Source organism: Zootoca vivipara, chromosome 1, assembly GCF_965207765.1.
Source record: "Zootoca vivipara chromosome 1, rZooViv2.hap1.1, whole genome shotgun sequence".
NCBI lineage: Eukaryota > Metazoa > Chordata > Lepidosauria > Squamata > Lacertidae > Zootoca > Zootoca vivipara.
Window position 1 is genome coordinate 45,205,682 of NC_142582.1, and position 22,978 is coordinate 45,228,659.

The following is a 22,978-nucleotide window of genomic DNA, read 5'->3' on the forward strand; positions in this document are numbered from 1 at the left end:
AGTATATGGCTAAATCATTGGAGTAAAGAAGGTGAACCTCAAATACATAGCCCCTGCCCCTCCTAGGCAAGCATCAAAGGCAGAAATTAGAACTGAGATGGGGACCTCTGAAACCAAATTAAATTAATGCGGTAAAGACAGAACTTTGATTCAAACTTAATAATGGTGATTTTTGTTGCTGTTTAACATGCCTCACAACCCACTTTTACAGGCATATGTTTCCATACTACATCAAAGGAAGTAAACATTCTGCTTCAGGGCCTAATATCCTTTTTTTTATCTAATTATCGTACTTACATGTTCTTTTTATTTTAAGTCCAGCAAGCCCTAACTTTTTTGGAACAAACCTTTCCGCAACAATGAGAGTTGAGCTGACGGCTCGCAAGTTCTTCTTAACAGAATGTTTTTTCTTTTTTAATCCATAAAAGTTATAAGTACATTTTAAAGCCAGTTCCCAACATTCTGACACACGAGAATGATTAAGGCTGTACTCTTAACCCAGCGAGATTGTGGAGAAGCTGGCGCTTCTGGGACTGGGCCACCCCAAAGGAGGACAGGAAGACAGGTGTCACCATATTATGACAGTGTCCCCAAGTGAAGTACTTTATTTCTTCTCCAGAGGAATAAATACAGGAGAACTCAAGTTGTATCTGTATCCATGCTCTGGTAATATCGTTTAGATTACTGTATGTGTGCCCGCCTCTGAAAATGGTAGTGATGGACTCTGTCCACCCCCCCCCCAAATGTACAGAGAGTATGTGGTCCCCACCAAGGGGTCCTTGCGAATTCAGGACCTCCCTCACTTTGGAAGGGCCAAAGCTCAGTGGTAGAACATCTCCTTTGCATGCAGTATATCCCAAATTCAATCCCCATCATCTCTAGGTAGGGCTGGGAGAGACTTCTGCCAGTGAACACAGACAATACTGAGCCAGATGGGCTAATGGCAGTAAAATACCACTTGGACTTATAGGCTTTTGGCAAAACGATGATGAGAATTTATAAAAGAATGTTTTGAGAAAGGTGCAGGAGGAAAGGGGGGCAGTTAGACTAAGCATACATCAAGTATCATAAAACACTTCTTCAACATAGGAGCAACAACTCTGGGCCTGTCAAATACGTAAGTGACCACTATAGTTGCACATCATTAGAAGAAAAGACTAGGCAACAGTGACTGGGCTCTCTTATCATGTCCCTGTATAATATTGAAATGCTTCTGTAAGTGCCAAGATTGCCTAAAATGATTGCGCAGAAATTAATGCACCCCAAGAGAGGCATACTTAAAATTATGTGCTTAACTCTCTCATTGAAATCAACAGAACTTTTTTATATAAAAAATGCTTATCTGTGGCTGGATTGTAACAATCAATAGGAGAAAAGCAGAGGCTTCCGCCAGGCCTCATCTCTCATTCTCTCAGCACATGCCTCTGTTTCTTATGCAGACACATATCTGTACACAAATCCCATTCTGCTTGACCCCAAGATCACCCTGCTTCCATTACAACATTGTTGTAGGCTGAACCAGACTTGCTTCAGTGTCAGGCCTAGAATGCCATTCCCTTTGCGGAGCAGTAATAAAGAAATCGCTGTTTTAAGCTGACAAAGAACAGATTTCGTACTGAGTAAACACTGGTGTTTTGGTAGGGAAATTAAGTTATAGAATTGTTTCTAGAAAGAGAAACTGACTCATACAGATGGACTTTGTTAAGACACTACAATCTGGTACCATCCACACAGGTGAATTATGAGATCTATAGGTGAATTATGAGATCTATAGTTAGTTAGTTAGTTGATAGACAGATGATAGATATAGATAGATAAGATAGACCCATGGGGTCACGAAGAGTCGGACACGACTAAACGACTAAACAACAATAAGATAGATAGATATGGTGTTGCTTATATAATGCTAGATGGCCTGCTTTGGTCACAATATGAAATGCTTGGGTGCACCAGAGAAGGGGTGCGTGTGAGCCAATACGTCAAAAGATTTATTTTCTCTCAGTGTCCCTGTTTGACCATGTCAATAAACCACAGGGGGATGTCCAATTGGTGTGCAATTTTCTGTGATTCCTCCTCTCCCCTGCAACCCCTTGCCCCTCAATCTGCTCTGGAGGATCTTCCAATCCTTCTGGGAAGATTCAGGGAGGGTGAGGAACTGTAAGGGAGAGGGGATATTGCTGAAAATGGCTTCGTTCCCCATTTCACAGATAGATGTATTCCATCCCTGGAAATACACCAGTTGGATGCCATCCTGTGGTTTATCGTTATGTCTGAACACGGAAACTGAAAGAAAAGAGATCTTTTGACATGTTGGAGGAGAACAAGTCTTTTGTGTTCATTCCTGAATCTGTGCGCTTAAGACTGTGTGTGCTTGAAAACTGGCCAAATCTAGGGCTCTTTTTATGATCTGAGATTTCTGCAATGTATGGCATATGATTTTTTTACCATTTAGCAGTGGACAGAGGCTTACTTATACACAGTATAATGTTTACAGTAGGCTGTCAGCATGCAGCATGACGTAAGTCCCAATGCTAGCCAAATAGATATTATTTGTTCTATACATAAAGCATTCAGCAAGTTTTTTTTAATAAAAAGGCATGCTTAGTCTAGAGTGCAAAGAAAATACATTCATTTTTGCTAATTTAAAGTAAAATATGACTCATTTTAAAAAGAGACATTTGGCTGCAATCCTAACAGCTTAGCCATTTGCCAGGTACTGAAAACCATCCTATTTAAATTCTATATAAAGAGCACTTATATAAATAAAAGACTTTATACGTATTACAGTTCTACAGAATGTAAGAGCCAGCCAGATTTCTGAGCACAGCCAGCTCAGAGAGAGGGAGAGATGGAAACCGGAGTATAGAAAGATTCCTCTTCAATCCTCTTGCTGGTATACAGTATTTCGGAACATGGGCAATGTTCTTTGTGTGGGACTTCCCTTGCACTTGATTCAGAAGCTGAAGCCACATACTCAACCTGAATTTTGGATGTTGGCAGATGCCGCCAAACTCCTCATCACGCTGCTGGGCACCTGGGTCTCCTTGCACCCTTGAGAGCGCAGTGTGCCAACCACCTCAGCATGGTAGCGGGGTGCATCAAGGGCGAGCAGAGAGGAGTGTGTGGCAGTGGTGCAAACTGTGCTCGGCTGGGATGTGCACCCTCTTCGGTCTGGGAGGTGAGCGGCCAAGTGGGTGCCCTGAGTGGCAGTGGTGGTGGCGCCTGAAGAGCTACAAACTCTGTCAGATGAGAAGAAGGCAGGCTCCAGCTCCCTCCATGCTTCCCCTCTGCCCCCTGACTGGCTGCTTTCCTCACTGGCAGCTGGCTTTAAGGAGAGAATGTGCACTCTCAGTTTCCAGGAAACCTGCCCCGCCAGGGCAACTTGGATATTCTGGCCTGGCAGCGGGTAGACCCTTGGGAGGCAGAGTTTGTGTCCACCTTTATGGTTCTAGAAGTCTATGGTTCTCTTAGCAAAAGACGCACACCACACGTGTCCCAATTTTCCTCTGTGGCATGTTAGAGTGAGACCCTATCAGCGTATGGCACCTCTGCTGCCAATCTGCCACCGCACCAAGTGCTACTATTAACCCAAAACCTTGACAGCTGTTTACTGGCAGGGCCACCTTACCCCATATATGGTCTTTGGCCACTTCGATCTGTGGAGTTGGCGCTGTTCCTTTCCAACTAGCGCAGTCTGGTTGCTGGGCCGAATTGTAAAGGCACCCATATGATGGCAACTAAGTAACAGGAGTTTTGCAAACCTGTTTATAATTACTTTTAACCCCTATGCATGCCATTCTTATTCAATCATTCTCTCTGGCTTGGCTTTTTTTCTTAAAAAAATGAAAATAATAAGGCTGTGCTGGATTCCAAGAACCATAAAGTGGAATACTACTGCCATGGGAACCCCCCCCACACACACACACATGAACAAAAGCCTTACAAGGTGCCTGTCTGCCTGTAGGCAGATTGGTGAGGATCAGCCCTAAACCCACATTTACATACCAGGAAACAGGGTTAGGCAACCAGCTGGAGCTCCCTAAATGAGGTTGTTGGAAAGAAGCCATTAACCCAATCAACATTTATAAGGAACAGAGCGTTAAATACTAGTGGGTTGCTGGCTATTAAATTATAAAGCACAGGGGTCTCTTTATGGAATCCACCAGAGTTCTGGCAATCCTATAGATGTCAACCCAGGAGTAACCCTGGTTGAATACAATAGGTTGTATTCAATCTTATTAATACTCCAAGGAGGCCCATTTAAATGACTAACTCAGGCCCATTAAGTTCAGAGGGTATACTCTGTGTAAAATTTCACTGGATACAATTGACTCCGACCCAGGTAAGTGGGTATAGCTAAGGTGGGCAACCTTTCTTCTATTGAGGGCTACATTCCCTTGGAGGAAATCTGCTGGAGGACACATGTGAGTGGTTGGAGCCCCTCCATTTTATTTTTCTTTCTGCCACCTCATTCTCTCTCTTTCTTCTTTCCAATACAGTAGGCTGCTGGTGAGGGGCAGATCCCTCTTGCCAGAGGTTGAGACTGATAGCTTTATGCAGTTGGTCTGAGGGCTGCATAATGTTAGCTCTGGACCGCTGGTTGCTGGTATCCCAAAGGCCTGTATCCCAAAGGCCACAGCAAATATTTTGCAGCATTTGGTTCTTTTGTTTATTTCACGCTTTTGAAGTTGAAGGAAATGCCATAGTAGGCACCAAAAAAAGGTGGCACCTTTCACAGACAGGGACAACGCTCATGAAATGAACTCTTACATTTCTGTTCAGCACTAACTTGAAACTCTAATCCAATCAAAGAGTGCTTAGCACTCGATAAACTCCAGGAAGAAGATTACTTTTTGTGTGTAGCTTATATCTAGCAAGAGTGATCATGGACGGCGGAAATTAAATTGGGGAACCTGAAACTCTTCAATGCAGGAAAACCTTGTACATAGGCACACAAGCCCATAGTGAACCATGGAGATGGGGAAAAACTTTATGGCTTGGTGCACATGAGGACCACAACACTGTATTGCCAAGGACAGGTGTGGGGAACCTGTGGCCCCCCAGATGTTGTTTGACTTCAGCTCCCATAATCTCTTACCATTGGCCATGCTAGCTAGAGTTGATGTGAGCTGGAGTATAGCAACATCTGGAAAGCACCAGGTTGGTCACCCCTGGCATAGTAGAAAAGTCCACAATGAGAGATTTGGCTTTGGGTTGGGTGAAACCAGCCAAAATTAGACTCTTAAGGTGCATTCGTCGCACCATTTTCTTCTTCCACAGTACAATTTTCTGCAATCACCTTGGGAGTAGTTCTAAAAGAATGCTGAACTTGGATGCCCCTACATTTTTTCCTGTCTCGAGAGAAAGCAAGCAAACATTTAGTATCATCAGGTTATTTGCAAACTTATGGCTAGGAACTTGAATTTAGCTCAGATTTTCCATGAATAAGTTACATGAGAAGTCAAAGGATAAAGTTCAAAGGATCCTTAATGAATAATCAGATTGCATGAAGGCCTTGAGGAACATACAAGAGTGGAATATGGAGCCTTTAAATCAAAATGCAGCATTTTATTTTAGGGGGTCCCTCTTTTTAACCTATAAAACTGAGGGGTGGTTAATGCATTCATGTGCAAGAGAGTGCATGGGTCCCAAGATTTGTCTTTTAACTGCGTTTTTAAAATTTGTGTTCTGTTTCTGATTATTTCTATTCTCTTTCAACTTTGATCTGTGTTTTGGGTTCTGAGTTGCTCTGTATAAAAGGAAGCTCTGTGTTCCTGATTCCTGTTATCATGAGGGACTGAAAAAGGGCTATAAACTTTTCCCTTTTTGGTCAAAGTGCATGAAATTTACAGGCACATAAGGCCCTTCAGAGTGGATAAAGTCTCCCAAATTGATTTCAAATAGATCAGGGGAAGTTAAATGGTTTCTCTTCCCTCCTTTATCTCTTTTCTGGGTAGTAGGGAACAAGGCCTTGTCTCATTCTTACCTTAAAACAATTATGAGTATCTGAATGATGCATATTCCTTTTTTTTTTTAACAAAGGGGGGGGGAAACTTTGCAGATTCATGCCAGCCTTTCTTTCCAGTGAAAGGTTGTTTGTGTTCTCCAATAGTACTTGCAATATGAGGCTGTTTAGAAGACTGGCTGGAGAGTTTTGAAGAGCTCTGAATTTTGTTTTGTTACAGCAGAGCAACATAGGATTTTTTTAAAAATGAAGCTTTTAGCTTGTAGAAAAATCCTCTGCTGCTGTGCTTCAAATAATAATAATAACAACCCGCAGCTCTTCAGTGTTCTTCAAGCAACATTTTGGACAGCTTCCCTTTTTTACAAAGCCCAAAGACCTACAGAAACATAGCAGTTTATAGGAAATGTCACAGAAAAGCACAGAAACAGAGTGACACAAGGCTTCATGGTGGCCCTGATATGAGCTGGAGGGGAGTGGTCATTGACAATTTACTTCCACACAGGGAGGAGGTGAGAGACCCCTGAATAACCCCAATTCACTTCATTATTCAGCCCACACAGAACTGATGCACCCTCCTAGCATGTGCATGGCCATTTTTCATCAGTGGATCCCTGCTTTTCCCACTGAGAACATGCTTTCCACTTAATTTAAACAATGAGTGGGAAACCTGTAGCCCTCCAGATGTTCCTGGACAGCAGTTCCCATCAAACCCAGGCTGCATGGCCAATGGTCAGGAATGATAGGAGCTGCAATCCCGCAACATCTGGAGCCCTACAGGTTCCCCACCTACAGTTTAAACCAATGGAACTTAAAATGCTTCACCAAGGCTGGATTGTGTCCAGTGAAAGAAAACGATAATAAAATCGTATTATGACCCATCTCTCCTGTGCCTGGAGGGTAGGATGAAGGCAAGGAAGGAGGAATGAGATGGTTGGCTTTTTTGCCCTACTCCACAATAACCCTCGCCTTCCTTAGTTATGATGCTTGTTGGGTGCATGTGCTCCTTCCTTGGCTGCATTTGGCAACCTGGTCCTAGGGTGAAAAGGCTGCCTGTAGGGTCTGGGCCACTGGATTGCTCAGGGGAGGAGCACACCCATCAAATGCCGTGAATGAGCTGGGGGAGGAGAAAGTGGAGTAAACTAGGCAGCCAAGCTGGCCAATCAACACCCCCCACATCTGTCTCTTCTCATTCACTCCATGTTCTGCTGATTTCCTGCCCACTGTGTATGGAGTTCCTCTACACTCCTCATCATTGTGGAGGAGATTCATTGCAGACTATATTCTGCAGGCCCAAATTGCTAGGATAAGCCAGCTAGATCCAGCGCCGTCTTAAGCGCCCCTGTCGCCATGGTGCGCCGGATCTGTCCGGCGCCCTTCCGCCCCATTTCCCAACGCGGTGGGCGGGTGGGCGCGGCGCTGCTGCGCGGCGGGCGGGCAGACACAGCGCGGTCTCTCCGGCGCTCTCCCGCCCTGGTGGGCAGGTGGGCGCCGCACGCAGCTGCGCAGCAGACCGGCGAACCGGCCGGCCAGCGGGCGGGCGCAGCTCGCGGCGCCCTCCTGGCGGGCCGGCGCCATGGTGCCCTGCGCCACCGGGGGTCTACGATGAGCCGGCCCTGGCTAGATCTTTTGAAACACCTTCTAATTTAATGTACCCCATTCTTGCCACTGTCAGAGAGAGAGAGAGAGAGAGAGAGAGAGAGAGAGAGAGAGAGAGAGAGAGAGAGAGAGAGAGAGAGAGAGATATGCAGAACATAATGTTGGTCTGATGGGCATGGTTACTCTTACTCTTATGGCCTTCTTTTGCAAAGCATTTCTCTTATGATTGTCATGAGAAATATTCATGATGAGTTATTTTATGCCTCAAAGCATACAGTGGCAAATGCACCCTTAAAGTTGTTAAATCTGAAATGTAACACATGGTAAAAGTCCCATGAAGCTAAGAGGAGATGCAAGCACAATGATGATGAAGCAAAGAGACAGATTTTAAAGTTTACCCGTGAAGTAAAAAATAACTTCAAAAGTGGCCCTTTTAATGTTATTTGTTTATTAACCACAAGTTTGCATCCCTAGCTCTACCAGCAGTCATTTGGCACATGTGGTCACACTGTGGGATCTTATTAGAGGTTTTTTAAGTGAGGTCCTTGGTCAGCCGCTCCCTAAGCCCTCATTTGGCTTGTACAGAACAAGCATCTAAAGAATGTGAAGAAACCATATTGAGGAAGATTGTTTAAATGGATGCAGCAGCTGTTACAGGAACACCAAATCAGAAGAAGTAGACCGGCAGAGCAATCTCAGACCAATTATCAGAAGTCCTGCTGACTTCAACGAAATGTACTCCCAAGTATGCATGCTTAGGAGTGCAGTCTAAATGTGTCATGTTTTGTGTTATTAGCCCATTTTCATATCAATTCTTAAAATAGCAATCTAGTACCTAGTTCAAGGCACTATCTTGTGGCTAATCAGTATCTGGTGCATGGAATGTGCAATGATGCACCTCTGGCTTAGCATCAAATTAGAGGCCTCCAGACACCCACTTGAAATCATTTGGAAGAGCCAAAACATAGTGCAGATATGGAGATGATTAGCCTGATGGGCACCCAACTCTGGTCCCCCCCCCCAAAGAGCATGTTTTGTTCAATGAAATTCTGGCAGAGCATTCAGATCCAGACCTCTGCCAAATCAGGTCTGCTTTTAACCACAGCCACTTGGGTGGTCCAGCGCTAGACTGCAGCCTGTAGGATCTTTCAAGCCACATAGTCTAATTGGATTGACTCATCTCTTCCTCCTTTCAGATGTTTTGCAGCATGGAACTGCATGGGGATCTTCTGGAGAAGACCACGTTCTTCTGTTTGTGACTGACAACACACTTATTGACTGAACCATGGGTTCCAGTGACTTCATCATTTCTGTTGGTTCTGTTGGTCTAACCCCACCAAATTCCAACACAGAAACTTTGCAAATCTAAAACATAGACTAAAGATCGTGTTTTAGTTTCACATTCTGTTTGTATATTTCTAATTGTTATGCAACATCCCATTCTAAAACACTTTCGTTTTTAAAAAACCCAACTTTCACGGCACACTAAATCGAATTGTGAGCTTTCCCTCTCTCAAAACAAACTTTGTTCCGCAGAAATATGTGCAGAAGGCAAATAAACTACAGTTTTTGGCACAGACAAAAAATACAAATCAGCAATCTGTACACATACATAGAAAACAGACACTGTACCCGTTAAAGAAGTATAATTGAAGGACACAGAACTTAATACCACACAGGTCTACATGAGCTCTGATGTCACACAAATTAACATGTTTGCTTTGGTTTGTGGCCTGACATGAACCCCTCTTTGCACATTACTTGTGTACAGAGGGCAAGTGTGTTGGCCTGGGGATGCCCAGTTACCCCTGCCCCCTCTAATACTATCATTGTGGTCAACATAATGTTTGAAGTGGGGAGAACTTTTCTGTGCTTCCCTGCACAGAATCTTGATTGCCTGAGATAAGAATGAAAAGGTTCAGACTCCCCTTATATTTCTGCTACTGCCAGGAGATGTAATGTTGCTACATTTATAGTATGGACATGTTGTTGTTTTTGTATGCTGTTACATTTGCTATTGTGTTGTTGCTTTGTTATTGTGGTTATTATGAAATTATCCTTGCAATTGTTCATTTTGTGACGTATTGATGGTTGTAAGCTGCTTTGAGCATTATATTTTTGATCACGGAACAAAAAACATGGGCAGCTAGAACTGTATGTGTTGATTATACCGTGAGAACCACAGCGACACCCCATGTAGGCAGTGGCATGAATGTTTTTTTCTCCTGTCACTGTAAGGATGCCTGTCATCTTTTCTCACTCATATATATATATACTTTGCAGCCATCAAATCAGCCTGTACAATAACGCAAATGGCTGTTATTTAGACTATGTTCTAGTGTACTGCTGACATATGCTAAGGGCCATTTGAGCTGTATATTTATACATCCAGTATATTTTATCTTACTGTTTTACTTTTTTGGGGGGAAAGTAAGCCACTCTGAATTTGTGCTTTTAGAGAGAGCTATAAATGGAATGAAATAATAAAAAGATGTCCTCCAGTGGATTACCAAATAGCTACTAGCACTAAGTCAGAGATGGAACAGAGCTCAATAGAGATGACAAAACAATGAAATACACATAAACCATTTATTTCCTTTTACTCCTACTCCCAATAAATGCAGTACATACAGTGATATTTGTATGTAGGTCACAAGGTACTTCCCTGGTTTTATCGGTCATCTAACTTCTGTTGTCCATTACTGTCGCCCTTACTAAATGAATAACGTAAACAAGGATCCAACAACAGCGTTAATGGGCCTATTTATCATACAGACTTACAGCAGACTTACAGTATGCATGTATACTCAGAAGTAAGTCTCTTTGCATTCAATGGGACTTACTTCCAGGTAAGTGTGGTTAGGTGTGAAGCCCTGGATAACATTTATACCATTGTAATGGCTGAGGCTTCCCCTCAAAAAGCTTAAGAATAGTGGTGTAGATTTTACCAAATGTCATGAGGTTCACCAAACAGCTACAAGAAAACAACTTTTGCACATTCAATTGCTAACTTTGAGTTTGGATGAACTTCCAGCTGCAAAGAAGCAAAGAAACATTGATCAAAAAAGCCAAAGACTTAAAAGTAAATCCTGTGGAAAAGTACATAAGAGTGAACACTGTGGCTTTGTCAAAATGGGTGCTATTAAGTTAAACTGGCTTGTAAGTTTCATTTTATAAAAAGTGACTTTAAAGACAGGTGTGTTCCTTTTTTATCTGCCTGTGGATACTAGATAAGCCATATTTTTTGACAGAAATATGTCCTTTTGATGTAATGGACTAGACACAAAAAGATTTTTTTCCCACAAGGAAAGCCTGTGTGCACAAGGTCATGTGCTAATTTGCCAAATAGAAGGTTTGTCCCCACAGAACAAATCTGGGAGATCATAATAGGGAATGCTGCCCAATTAATAGTGATACCATTTGATAAACTGATAGCAGTAATGTTCCCCCTGCATATGGAAGAGATAAGAGACCTATAAAATGAACAGAGGCAGCTAGAAAGGAAGACTGGTGTAATGTAAAGTTCCCACAAGAGGCGGAAAGTGATACGGTGATACACCAAACACAGTAAGAATAAGCGCCTGTCTATTATGCTGGGGGAGGGACTTTTTCTGCCTGGAAATTCATTTCAAAATACTAATTACTTGGCCAATTTAACATGCAGATGCAGATATATTTGTAGATAAACAAAGATCATAAGGATCCTGTTATAGCAATTGATTTCAGCTTGGAGAAGTGGGCAAAGTTGCTGCTGAAATCAATAAGGTTGGAAAGCGCTTCACATCACACCAATTGCTTGGCTTTAAAAAGGGGAGGGTAGATGTCATAGCCCTACTTGGGTGTTCAATTTGTATGCGAGTTTTTGTTTTCACCAGTGAAAGTGCTGTCAAACCCTGTCTCCCTGTCTTCTTTTTCCTCATCCTCCATAAGGCTGAATGCATGCAGTAGGGAGCCTCCTCTTTAATCCAGGGGTCGGCAACCCTAGGCCCATGGGCCACAAGTGGCCCATGGGGGTCACTTAGCCGGCCCATGTACCCCCACCGCCTGCTTGGGGATCCCTGCTGCCCACTCAGTCAGCTCCCATGCGGCGTGCTAAACCGGCGTGGAGCAGAGCAGGGACTGCCTTCTGCAACGCTGGCCGGCTTCCCATTGGCTGCAGGAAGCTCCTGCAGCTAATGGGAAGCTGTGTATGCCTCCTCCGTGCCAGAAGGAGCACCGGAAATAGTGTTTGTGCATGCGTGCACACACACATACTGCAGCCCACCGCGGCATTTGCGGGACCATGAACCAGCCCAAGCCACAAAAACTTTGCCGACCCCTGCTTTAATCCTTTCCTGCACAATAAGGCCCCTTGCTTCAGACCTTTGCTTTCCAATACATGGAGGGCTGAAAAAAGAGGAGGAGGATATATGCTTGCGTGAGGTGGAGTGGGGGGCGGGGGGAGGCAGTCTTGGCAGCACACCTCCCACTCTCCCTCACACAATGGAAATCAAGTGTACAATTGGAACATCCATAAAAGACAAATAAATAAATAAATCAGAATATGTAGGATATAATCTGGAAACTATTTTGACGGTTGTATCTGACTCAAAGTACAGTAGACTGGTTGGAATTAATGGACAAGATTAGTTTAAGTCCATTGATATCAATGAATCTACTCTGAGTATATCTTAGTTGGATAAAACACTGAATCAATACCAAGAAAAATAATTCAACAGTGAGTGCTTCTAAATTAACTTTTGCTGATATGGATCAGAAGAGGTGTTAAAAGAGCCTAGCCAATGTCAATACCATAAGATACATACATGTTAGTTGTGCTAATTCCATATTTTGGGGTATTTATTCAGAGAAGCCTGGAAGACAGCTTAAGATTTGAATAGAGGTTTTTAAAGATGAATATGACAAAAATTAACACCAGGAGCTGCTCTGAAATATGTTCATTTTCCCTATGACAAATATCTTTCCCATCAAATATATTTAAACAACATAATTGCAATTGGACATAACATTAAACCATAGTTTAGTGATTTGTGTGCAATACATCTCCCTACTCTTTCTCTGTTGTAGCCTCAAGAAGCAACAGATGCTTCCGATCACCTCCTCCTCTGGAATAGTTATGAAGAGGAAGTTGAAAGCAACTGTTTCCACTTTCAACTAACCACAGTTTGTGATTTGACTGAATGGGAAAAGCTATGGTTAGTTTAAACAATAGTTTATCCAAACAATCCAAGATCCAACTGTGGTTTATTAAAACTAACAGCAGCCTCACTTTGGTCAAAACAACATTCAGTGGTTAGTTGAATATAGAAGTGGTTGTTTCTGATCTCTTCCTTGCAGCCACCCTGGAGAAGAAGGAAGGGTGGGAGTATGAAAGCCTGAGGTTTGTTCATCTATCACAAAACTATGGTTTAGAATTACATCTGAATCTGGTCACAGATTGCCACATTGGGACAAGACAACCATGGCAGGACAGTAAACAGTATCTGGAGATAGCATTCACCCGGTAAAGGTAAAGGTAAGGGTAAGGGTAAGGGTAAAGGGACCCCTGACCATTAGGTCCAGTCGTGACCGACTCTGGGGTTGCGCGCTCATCTCGCATTATTGGCCAAGGGAGCCGGCGTACAGCTTCCAGGTCATGTGGCCAGCATGACAAAGCCGCTTCTGACGAACCAGAGCAGCACACGGAAACGCCGTTTATTCACCCTGTATCACACTTTATATGGCACTTTATATGGCACATTTTTACAGGTAGTCATATCTATCATCCATACAGCAGGGATTTTTGACTTCCCATCGGACATGAAAGGTAGCTGTGTATTTCTAAATTCTTGGGCACTTGAAGTAGTGTGTGCCCACTTCATGTTTACAGATCCATGTCTTTGTGTTAGACAGTTAAAATATTATTCACTTACAGTCTTCGATGGAGCTTATTCCCTTAGGCAGTGCACAGAACTGCATCTTAATCCTTCCTCAGATCAAAATTCAGTAGATTGCTTGGGGCAATATGCTGCTGTACTCTTATTGTAACTGCAGATAGAAACTAGACTTGCTTAGGTGTAAATCTGACACACAAAGTTTGAATATTCAGAAATTATATAGAGTAACCTTCCCCCTTTCCTCAGCTACTCAGTTTTTAGAGACTGTGTGCAGAAAAAAAACACCCAAAACTTATTTACAGACCGTAATGTTTAGAGAATAACACACAATCCCACCCCACCCCCCAGCACTCTCCAGCAATCTAACATTAGGGCTTGCTCACACTTATGGCTTATCCCCAAACTGCACAGTCTTTTATTGAGATTTGAATCCCATGGCCTTCTTGGATCACTCCAACTTTTCTCTAGCACTGGCCCTACTATTAGGCAGAGTGAGGCCTAATTGGGTGGCTGATTTTGGATGTCATGAAATTGTAGTGAATTATTAGTAATTTTATTTATTACTATTATTCTTATGATTAAATATTGTTGCTTCCAGGGAAAGGAATAGGTTTTTGGGGAATTCGCTGGCCTTGAGTGCCAAACACCTTGACTTAGTTGGGAGGAGGCAGCAATTTCCACTGCATCTCAGACAGCAAAATGTCTCAGGTTACCTCAGGGCTGTCACTTTTTTGAGGAGAAATTTAGATTGTTCTTTTGCACTTTAAAAAATAGCTTTTTCTGCGGTTAGGAACTGGTGGTAAAATGCACTAAGATGTTCGAGATAATGATCAATTGATGGGAGATGTATGGCCTCTGTACAAACGAATCTGGATGAATGCTCATTGCTGTACAACATCCCTGCAAACAAATCTGAATGCAAATAAAGAGCAAACATCTCCTAAGCTCTGTGCAAGCTTTGGACAGGTAAATCAGGGAGAATGCTTAATAAACATGTTACTTGGAGGAGCCCTTGGGATGGCTCTGCTCTCTTCTTTACAGCTGGTGTGTGTGCGCGTGCGTGCTTGTGAAAAACATTGTCATGCAGAAGACACTGATTCCCAAAGTCCCTGTTAAAAACATATAACCTCCCCATTTCCACTTTTCTCCTGCACAAGGCCAAGGTAACATGTTTGAAGAAGAATCCCCGTCTGTTTTCTTTTTATATTAATTGACTTGCACGGCTGTTTTATTGACTGGGGTGGGGACGGGTGGCTAAGAAAAAAACTATGGGAAAATTTGAGGGACTCCCCACCTCCACCACCACCACCGAATGAGGATTTCTACCAGGTATGTACGCCTGCAGCTTTGTAATTCCGTCCGAATAAAAACAGCAGTGCTGAGGCTGAATCCTAAAACGTGCCAGGGTATCCATTCCTGCCCCCCCCCCCATGCTATCTTTCTTGTTACATTTCATAGTGTCTGACAACTTTTAACCACAGGAAAGAAGCTGCTTTGAAGAAGTCTCTTGCTAAGTCAAGCTCTAGCATGGAGCTTAGGCGCCTGAGCCCTCAGGGCTCCAGGCTTGTCAGCAGCCTTTTTCTTTTTCTTTAAATAGCTGAGTTAGGGGTTTTCCCTTCAGAAGTTTTTTTGGGGAGTGGGTGGGACAGGAGAACAAATGAATTTGAGTAAGAAATGCATACTAAAAGGGAGGGACAGAACAGAGCTCCCAGGGCTACCACGGCAGATCTGGATATAATTTCACACTTTTGGAAGGCATTTAATTCTAAGTTGTCCAGGATGAATTTTAGATGGGCAGTCCCACAGAATTAAACGGACATGAGGCTGTCAAGGGAGTATCTGTCAAGGGAGTATCCCTTGTGTTGGTTCTTCTATTAACATCCTCCACCAAGCCTACTGTTTTCAGCAGTCTCCTCTTTAGATGGGTCTGGAAAGCATTTGCGACACGGGGATTTACTTATTGCCAGCGGAGGAGTGTGCAAAACTTATTACACAGTGGAAATTATTACAATGCATTCAACTGGGTGCATGAAGGAACTCTCCAATGCAGTTTCCCATGTGTGTATACTTGCCTGCATAGAACAATGTCGGAAGAGAGACATTCATTTGCCCAGCTCATCAGGCACAGAAACAGTCACTTCATAGTTTTCTCCTGCCTAAGAGATGCTTTCTGGAAACTCTGGAAACCATGTCTCTCTGTCTCTCTCCCCCCCCAGATGAAGATACTGCTCTGCAAATCTGTTTACTTGATACCCCATACTGCACACTATGAAATGTGTCCCACGTTGACTGTCCCAGTTTAGGGTCACATTAGAGATACACAAAAGCCCAGACAACAATTTTCTATGCTTCTGCTCTGTCCCCGACCAGACTCTTGTTGGAGCCCCGCTGCTGCTGTCCCCAACAGCTGTGATGAACTAACTCCTGTGCTCATTAGGTTATATGCAAACAGTGATGAAAGGGAATGTAGAGCCGTGTCACGTTGAGCAGTCAGAAAACAAACCTTTGACACAAAGCAGCAGGCAGATAATAAGACTCTGTGGTTGACAACAAATGAGACTACACTTAATTTGCTGTGCAGTGTTCATGTAATTAGATACATTTGGTACAGGCAAGGAAGTAGACAGCTAGAATATGGTCATGATGAATTGGGGGACCCTCTGTCAGGCTCTGATCATATTAATCATAAGGCCAAAGCTTGGTGACTCAATTTTTCTTCCGAGTATGCACTGTTACTTTCTTTTCCACAGGGAAAATAGTCTACAGTTTTGAACTAGAATTCTTGTGTAGACACACACACACATACACACACTTACATGTTGTGTTTGAAGTAGAATAATCATAAGAAATATTCCTTTTGTTTGAATAAGGAGATTTTCTTGTACACGGTTATAAGCACAGGATAGCCCTATCAATTCTGCAGCAGAATTCTATTGTCTCTCATGGCACCAGGAAACAATAGCCCCTACCGTAGCATCCATGAAATCTACACAGTGTTGGCCACTCTGTTTACCAATCTGATCTAAAGCACAGGATGGTGTCAGTGTACACTATAATAGATAGGAAGCCCTCTTTCCTTCCTGCACATCTTTTCACCAGAATTATAACTAGCAGGTTTACAAAAATAAAAGGATACAGTTGTAACAAATTAAAATTTAGAAAAAGATATCCAAAGGTTTAGTAAAATCTGGTACTCAGGATTGAGTGTCTGAGAATGCCTGAGTAAACACATGTGTGGTGAAACACCAAGGCAGCACTTGCCTACTGCACCTCCAAAAGGAGATAATTTCACAAGGGAACTACCACTAAAATTTGGTGCCCCACCTCTCTTGCTCTCTTCTACATCACTGTTGCATTGCCCCCTGTGGTGCTGGCACCCAGTGTGGTCGCACTACTCTTAAACCACCTCTGACCACGGACAAGGCCTTCCAGATGACTATGCAAGGCCCAAGTCACCACCAGAGCCCCCTGCCTGTGCCATTTGTGGCTATGGAGGCTTGAGGAATTACATTTCAGTGAATTCTGATTCAGGCTGACCTGATCTACACACCCCAGACGAATGTGCAGATTGGAATGTTAAAACTAGCCTGAATTCTACAGGGCAGTTCTTGGCTCACAAAACATACCACGGTGCATTAAAAAATTGGTGCTTCGGGATTTAGAAATGCACTTGTGGAGATATGTATTTCACAAGATTTATATAACGCTCGATCATAATAAACCCTCAAAGCGGTTTAGAAAAAAGAATATAATTATCAGTAAAAAAAAAAAGGAGCCGAAACCCACTATTTAAAAGAGCTGTAGTCCAACAACACCTGGAGGGCCACAGGATAGCCACCCTTACCCAGAAGTCTGTTTTTCTTGTTTTCAATGTGCAACCAGAAAGGCTACACTCCCTCACTTCCACAGAGGTTTCTGCCAAGGAAACAGAGGAGGCCTCTGACTTCAAACTCCGGAAGCACTGCTTCTTGTTATGGATTGTCCAGTAGCAAAATAAACTGTAAACTTCTATGTCACGTAGGGAAGTATTAAGTTAGAAACAACATGTTGCTAAAAAAAAAAAGCTGCAATTTTAAGTCTGCAAAATAATAAACTTGTTTAAACAAACCTTTGTGTTTTGATTTCAGAGAGTAAAGACTGATCTTACCCGACATTAATGCCTTTGATTGTTCTTTCAACCAAGTCAGTTACTAAGAAAGAGTACAGTATAATCCTTTGGGGAGTTGGGTTAGGGTCAGAGGCTGGCAGCTGGTAGGGTTATAACTGATGTAATCCAGGTAGATCTTGCTCATAGGTAGGCAAACTAAGGCTGGCTGCCCCTCTCGTAGGGGCAGGCTTGCTAGCCGCCGTTGGCAGAAGCGCTGTGCTGTGCCTCTCCCAACGGCAGCTACCAAGCCTGCTGTTGCAAGCGGGCCTTCGCTCCATAAGACGCACAGACATTTTCCCTTCCTTTTTAGGAGGGAAAAAGTGTGTCTTATGGAGCGAAAAATACAGTAATTCATCCCTTGTCCCCTGGGATGCTGGGGGAAAGAGCAGCAAAAAGGAAACCGAAGCCTAAGAGCCCAATCAGATGAGGGTACTGGGGGACGGCATCCACCTCTTTGCTTTAGATTGCCTTGGTCTAAGACAGTTTTAGGTACAGAGGTTAATATGTGGGCATTTCTTGGCAGTAGAGCAAACTGAAGACAGGAGTTCTTTATTTTGAATACAAGACCCAAGGTTGATGCGCACACTCTTGCTTTTTAGTACTATGCATTGGCTCAGCTTGGGTTAGATATGCACGTGTTCTTTTGAATGATCCAGTTTGCATCCAGAGGATGGGCAGATCCAGGCTCAGAGTTGTTCCCAATCTACAAGTACCTAGGTGGCAAGCCTATGCTTATTTACCTGGAAGTAAGTCCCACTTGACTCCATGAGGGGTTATGCCTGTTAATTCATCACCATGTTGTAGAACCTGCAATTCCCACTAGCAGAGAGCTATCCTAGAATGCTATGAGTGGTATTTGACTAAGATTTACTCAAAGTAGAGCCACTGAATGTAATGGACCAAAATTAGTCATGTTTATTCATTTCAGTGGGACCACTCTTAGTTGACTACCACCCTAGATGCTTCATTTTGCATGGAAGGAATGGAACTCCAGAGCAATGTATTGTTTTTTGTTTTGTTTTAAACAGTTAAAAGATCAGAGCATTTCCCGTTGCCACTCCAAATCCATTGCTATGAAACCCCTAGGTTTTAGTTTCAGAAACCATGGATGTTGTTTTTATTATTTACTGGATTTGCCAGTTGCTTCCAAGGGAACTCAAAGTGACTTACATTATAATTGTCTGACATGATAACAGTGGCCATGTTTTATATTGAACTGCTCCCCCCATCTCCCCGTGATGGGGGCATTTCCCCACAGTGATCAGCATGCTAACCATGCAGTGATAAATCCAACGAGGGATATTCCAGGCCAGCTAGGGAGGCACATTTTGTCCCAGGCACTGTGCCTGGTATTTTTTGGCAACAATGAAGCAGTTAATACCCTTTTTCAAAGACCTCCGCAACTCCCCATTGCATGAAATTGCCCAGCTGTCAGACCTTCAGACTCGCCTTCATCCTCACAGCAGTTCTTCTCCTGCTTAAAAAGGGGGATATCCGGAAACAGGGCATTCCAGAAGAGGAAAGGGGGAGGAAACCGTCAGCTGTGCTGCTCTTCATCATGTCCTTAGGAGACGGCATATTTTTCTCCTCACTGATTGCAGCTGGATTTGGAAACAGCCAGAGCAGGATTTTGACCCCTCTCTAGAGACATTTTCTCCTCTTTCTCCAAAGTCTCATTTTCATCTCTAGCGAATTACTTGCTGTCTATCACTGGCTGCTGAGTAAGTCTCAAAAGTATGAACACCTAAAAGTGTAGCTTTGCCTCTGGGGGGCACACAGAGGAGGGCCTACTGAAAATTCTTACGAAAGGCAACGAGGTCCTGTATTTGATTGGAAGAGGAGGAACAACGATGCCCATGTGTGTGTGTGCCAAGATTCTGCAGCAGCAGTGCAGAAAAACATTTTTTTTACTAGCATTATCATTATTATATTTATTTATCTCCCACCTTTCTCCTGAGTTGGGATTAGAAAACATAGCAGAATGCGGCACCAAAGCACAGGACTCAGTTTCCTGAGAATTTCAGTTTCCTGCCTTTCTTTAGCAAATTTCTTTCTTTTTTCTTTTTGCAGATTTCTAGTCTTTAGCAGCACCTCCTGGAATCTGAGAAGCCGGAAAGGAAGCCAACTCACAGCATCCTACACATGTCTACTAAGTAAGCCCTATTGTGACCAATGGGACATACTCCCAAGTAAGTGAATAGAATGGTTGCATGTGCTGTAGCACACCATCTCATTGGCATATTTCTGTATAATTTATTCCATTTCTATTGGAATGAGGAAAGAGCAAATTAAGGACCTTATAGAGCTGTGACGATCAGCAATGGAACTATTTACACAACTGAATGACAAACTATTTATAAAGATACACACCACTCCAATTTCTGTGATTTGATAACACCTGTAGTCAATATTCCAGTTAACAAATTTATACAGAGGGAAAAATAAATAGATTCTGAGGAAGCTAAGAATAGAATGGTTTCCCTTGCAGAAAGGCCTTGCTATATATGCCGTAGCATATCTCTTTCTTTTTCCTGTCATTAAAGTCCAACACAGGAAGGAGGAGGCTACAGCACCAGACCAAATTGGTAAAAACTTACCCATGGATGGCATGGATAGAGTGAGGTTCATAATGGTATCTTCCTTCCTGGTGACGCATGTCAATTGGCAAAGGAGCATGGAAGGCTGGAAAAAGATGCTGCGGCACTGTGGAAGGAAAAAGAAGAAAAACGACTTCAAAAAAACTTCTTCATTTTATTAAAAAGAAGGGGAAAAAGCCCCACAAAACAGTTTCAAAAGCACTAAAGCTCCATGCATTTCAGAGCAAGTGCAGAGCCAAACAAGGGGGTCTTCGAGATATCTGTACTATCGTACACTAGAGGAGAATGAATAAATAATCAAAGCCATTTGGAGAAATCCTACATCTTCAACATAAAAGATCTCCAACAGGGTTTTTGACAAAGACAAGCAGCTAAGCGCTCTTTGAACTCAGGGAGATTATAGGAAGCACCAAGGAATACTCGGCTCCCAGTGCAAATCAGAGTCGACAGAGCTTGGCGGAACCCAGACCAGAATTGCTTCCACTGTCAGCAGTAGCAGCACCTTTCCCTAAGGTACATACACACACATCCAAACTTGGAAATATTTATTTAAGAGTGGGACAGGCAAGCAAAGCACCAATGTGAACTCTTTTAGCAGTAAGAACTGGAAAGTAAATGTGGTTGTGGTCCCACTGAAAGAGACTTCATTGCCCTTACTTGTCATCATTTGTGGCCCCACGGATGTGCATTTGTTTCCACTTCATTAAAGAGGTCTGCAAAGACCTCAGAACACCTACAGTGGCTTACGAAAGCTACAAGCCTTGGTATTTATTACCAGTCCCCAAAGTTAACAGTGTGGTTTTCTGAGAGATGTAAAACTGCACAAAAATGATAAACTGACTAATGCATTTGTATGACCACTCAACCCCACATTTAGATCCCACTTTCCTTCCGCCATGAAACCCAAAGCAGCATTTATGTGGTTCAGAGGCACTGAACCGACCTGACCCAGACCTGCTTAGCTTCAACAAGATGGTATCCTAACGCCCTCAAACCATGCCCTAGAACACCAGTCTTCCATTGGTGGGTTGGAACTCATTACCAGGTCACAGTCTGATCTAAGTTGGGTTGCAAGAGAAGTCATGCCACCATATACATATAATAAATATAAATATAATATGGTGCAAAAATTAGGAAGTGGGTCCATGAATGCATTTATTATTATTATTAAAGGTGGGTCCAGGCAATGTAAATAAAAATGCAAGAGGGATTGGGCACTCCCTGACCCTTTTGACTTTATTAGGAGGAATAAAAACTTAGCTATAGAACATCCCCAACCCTTCTTTTCACTGTGGTCTTGTCAGCACAGGAGGGATATTTGGAAACTGCTTGAGCTGCACAGTGAGCAAAAGCGAAATAATACAAAATATCATATTTATCTATCACCTGTCTATCATCTATCTATCTATCTATCATCTATCTATCTATCTATCTATCTATCTATCTATCTATCTATCTATCTATCATCTATCTATCTATCTATCTATCTATCTATCTATCTATCTATCTATCTATCATCTCCACCCTTCTGAAAACCATCTGGCTGCCAGGGCTGCTGAGAGAGGAGTAAAATCAGAGATGATGGTGTAGAAAGAGTTCAAGGTTCCATAGCAGCCTTGTTCTAAGAGTCACAGGGGAATCCTGGCAGCTATTTTGCAGCCTGGCCAATGTCAGCACACAGTAGAGTAACTGTTAAACCTCCAAAGAGAAAAACAACAACTATGGAGTTAATATGAATGTATTATGGGTTCACTACCACCTCCCCAACCCCAGCCATTCCAGGTTCTATGTAAACATTGATTTGACACTGCTCAAAGGGCCTGTGTAATAGGAATCTTTTAAATAAAGATGCAGCTAGTGTCTACCCAAGTGGAAAGGGCATCATGACCCTGTCTGGTCTCAAATGAAAACAAAATCTCATTCACACTCCAGTTTTATAGCTGCTAGACTCTTCATTGCCAACCTCTGTCCAACTTGATGCCAAGTCCATGAGCACTTAACGGTTTTCAGTGCCAAGGCTTAACCCTGAGAGAATCAACAATAGAGAACATGTGGAGAATCTACTTCCTTTCCACTGAAGAGAGCTGCGGAGTCCATCGCTGGAGAGAGTTGTGCAAACAAAGCCTTTGTCTCATACTGGATGACCATTTCTACTAGAATGGGAATTCAAGGATGAACAGGTAAATGCACGATGATCAAGTGGGCTCAGGATATTGGCAGGCCAATATTAATTACACAATGGGAGAAGTTATGGAGAGTAAATATGAGGTTCACAGCATGTATAGGAATATGAGAAAATATATTAAAAATGGGGTATAGACGGCATCTGACACTGGAAAAAATGCAAATATATATAAAACCACCATGGAAATGCCAAGAAAAAGTGGGGATTTTTTATCATTGTTGGTGGAAGTGCATCAAAGTAGCTGAGTTTTGGAATGAAATTTATGAAAAAATGGGGGGGGGGAATGCTGAAGATTACATTTGAGAAAAAACCAGAGGCCTTTCTTCTAAGTATGACCCCCGGAAATATACCGAAAGACAGAGAAAATATTTTTCTTTAAGCATCTGCGGCAGCTAGGATATTGATAGCACAGAAGTAGAAAGTGGAAAAATCCAGGAATGGCAAGTTAAATTGGTAGAATTTATGAATTTGGCAAAGTTAACGGTGACAATTAGAAATATCCCGAAGCAAAAAATAAAGGCCGAGTGGGAATTCGTAGAAGAATTTTTGGAAAAAGAGAATATAAAAACAAATTTAGTGATAGGTCTAGACTGAGTTATACACGAGGCGAGA

At 42.7% G+C, this 22,978-nt stretch overlaps 1 protein-coding gene and 1 long non-coding RNA gene across 5 annotated transcripts in view; one reads left to right on the plus strand and one right to left on the minus strand.

Moving 5' to 3' along the window:
* Positions 1-22,361, plus strand: part of LOC132592649 (uncharacterized) — a 132,595-nt gene extending 110,234 nt beyond the window's left edge. For 3 of the 4 annotated variants that reach the window (XR_009558161.2, XR_015945957.1, XR_015945958.1), the window contains exon 5: positions 8,758-8,895. This is a non-coding gene — a long non-coding RNA (uncharacterized LOC132592649). Of the gene's footprint in view, positions 1-8,757; positions 8,896-19,654; positions 19,774-22,113 lie in introns of those variants that run through there. The other variant, XR_015945955.1, reaches the window with a different exon arrangement.
* GLI2 (GLI family zinc finger 2) overlaps positions 1-22,978 on the minus strand; it is a 200,546-nt gene that overhangs the window by 46,492 nt on the left and 131,076 nt on the right. Inside the window, exon 3 of the mRNA XM_035128745.3 lies at positions 20,182-20,287. Coding sequence (XP_034984636.2) covers positions 20,182-20,287 — 106 coding nt within the window. The remainder of the gene's footprint in view (positions 1-20,181; positions 20,288-22,978) is intronic.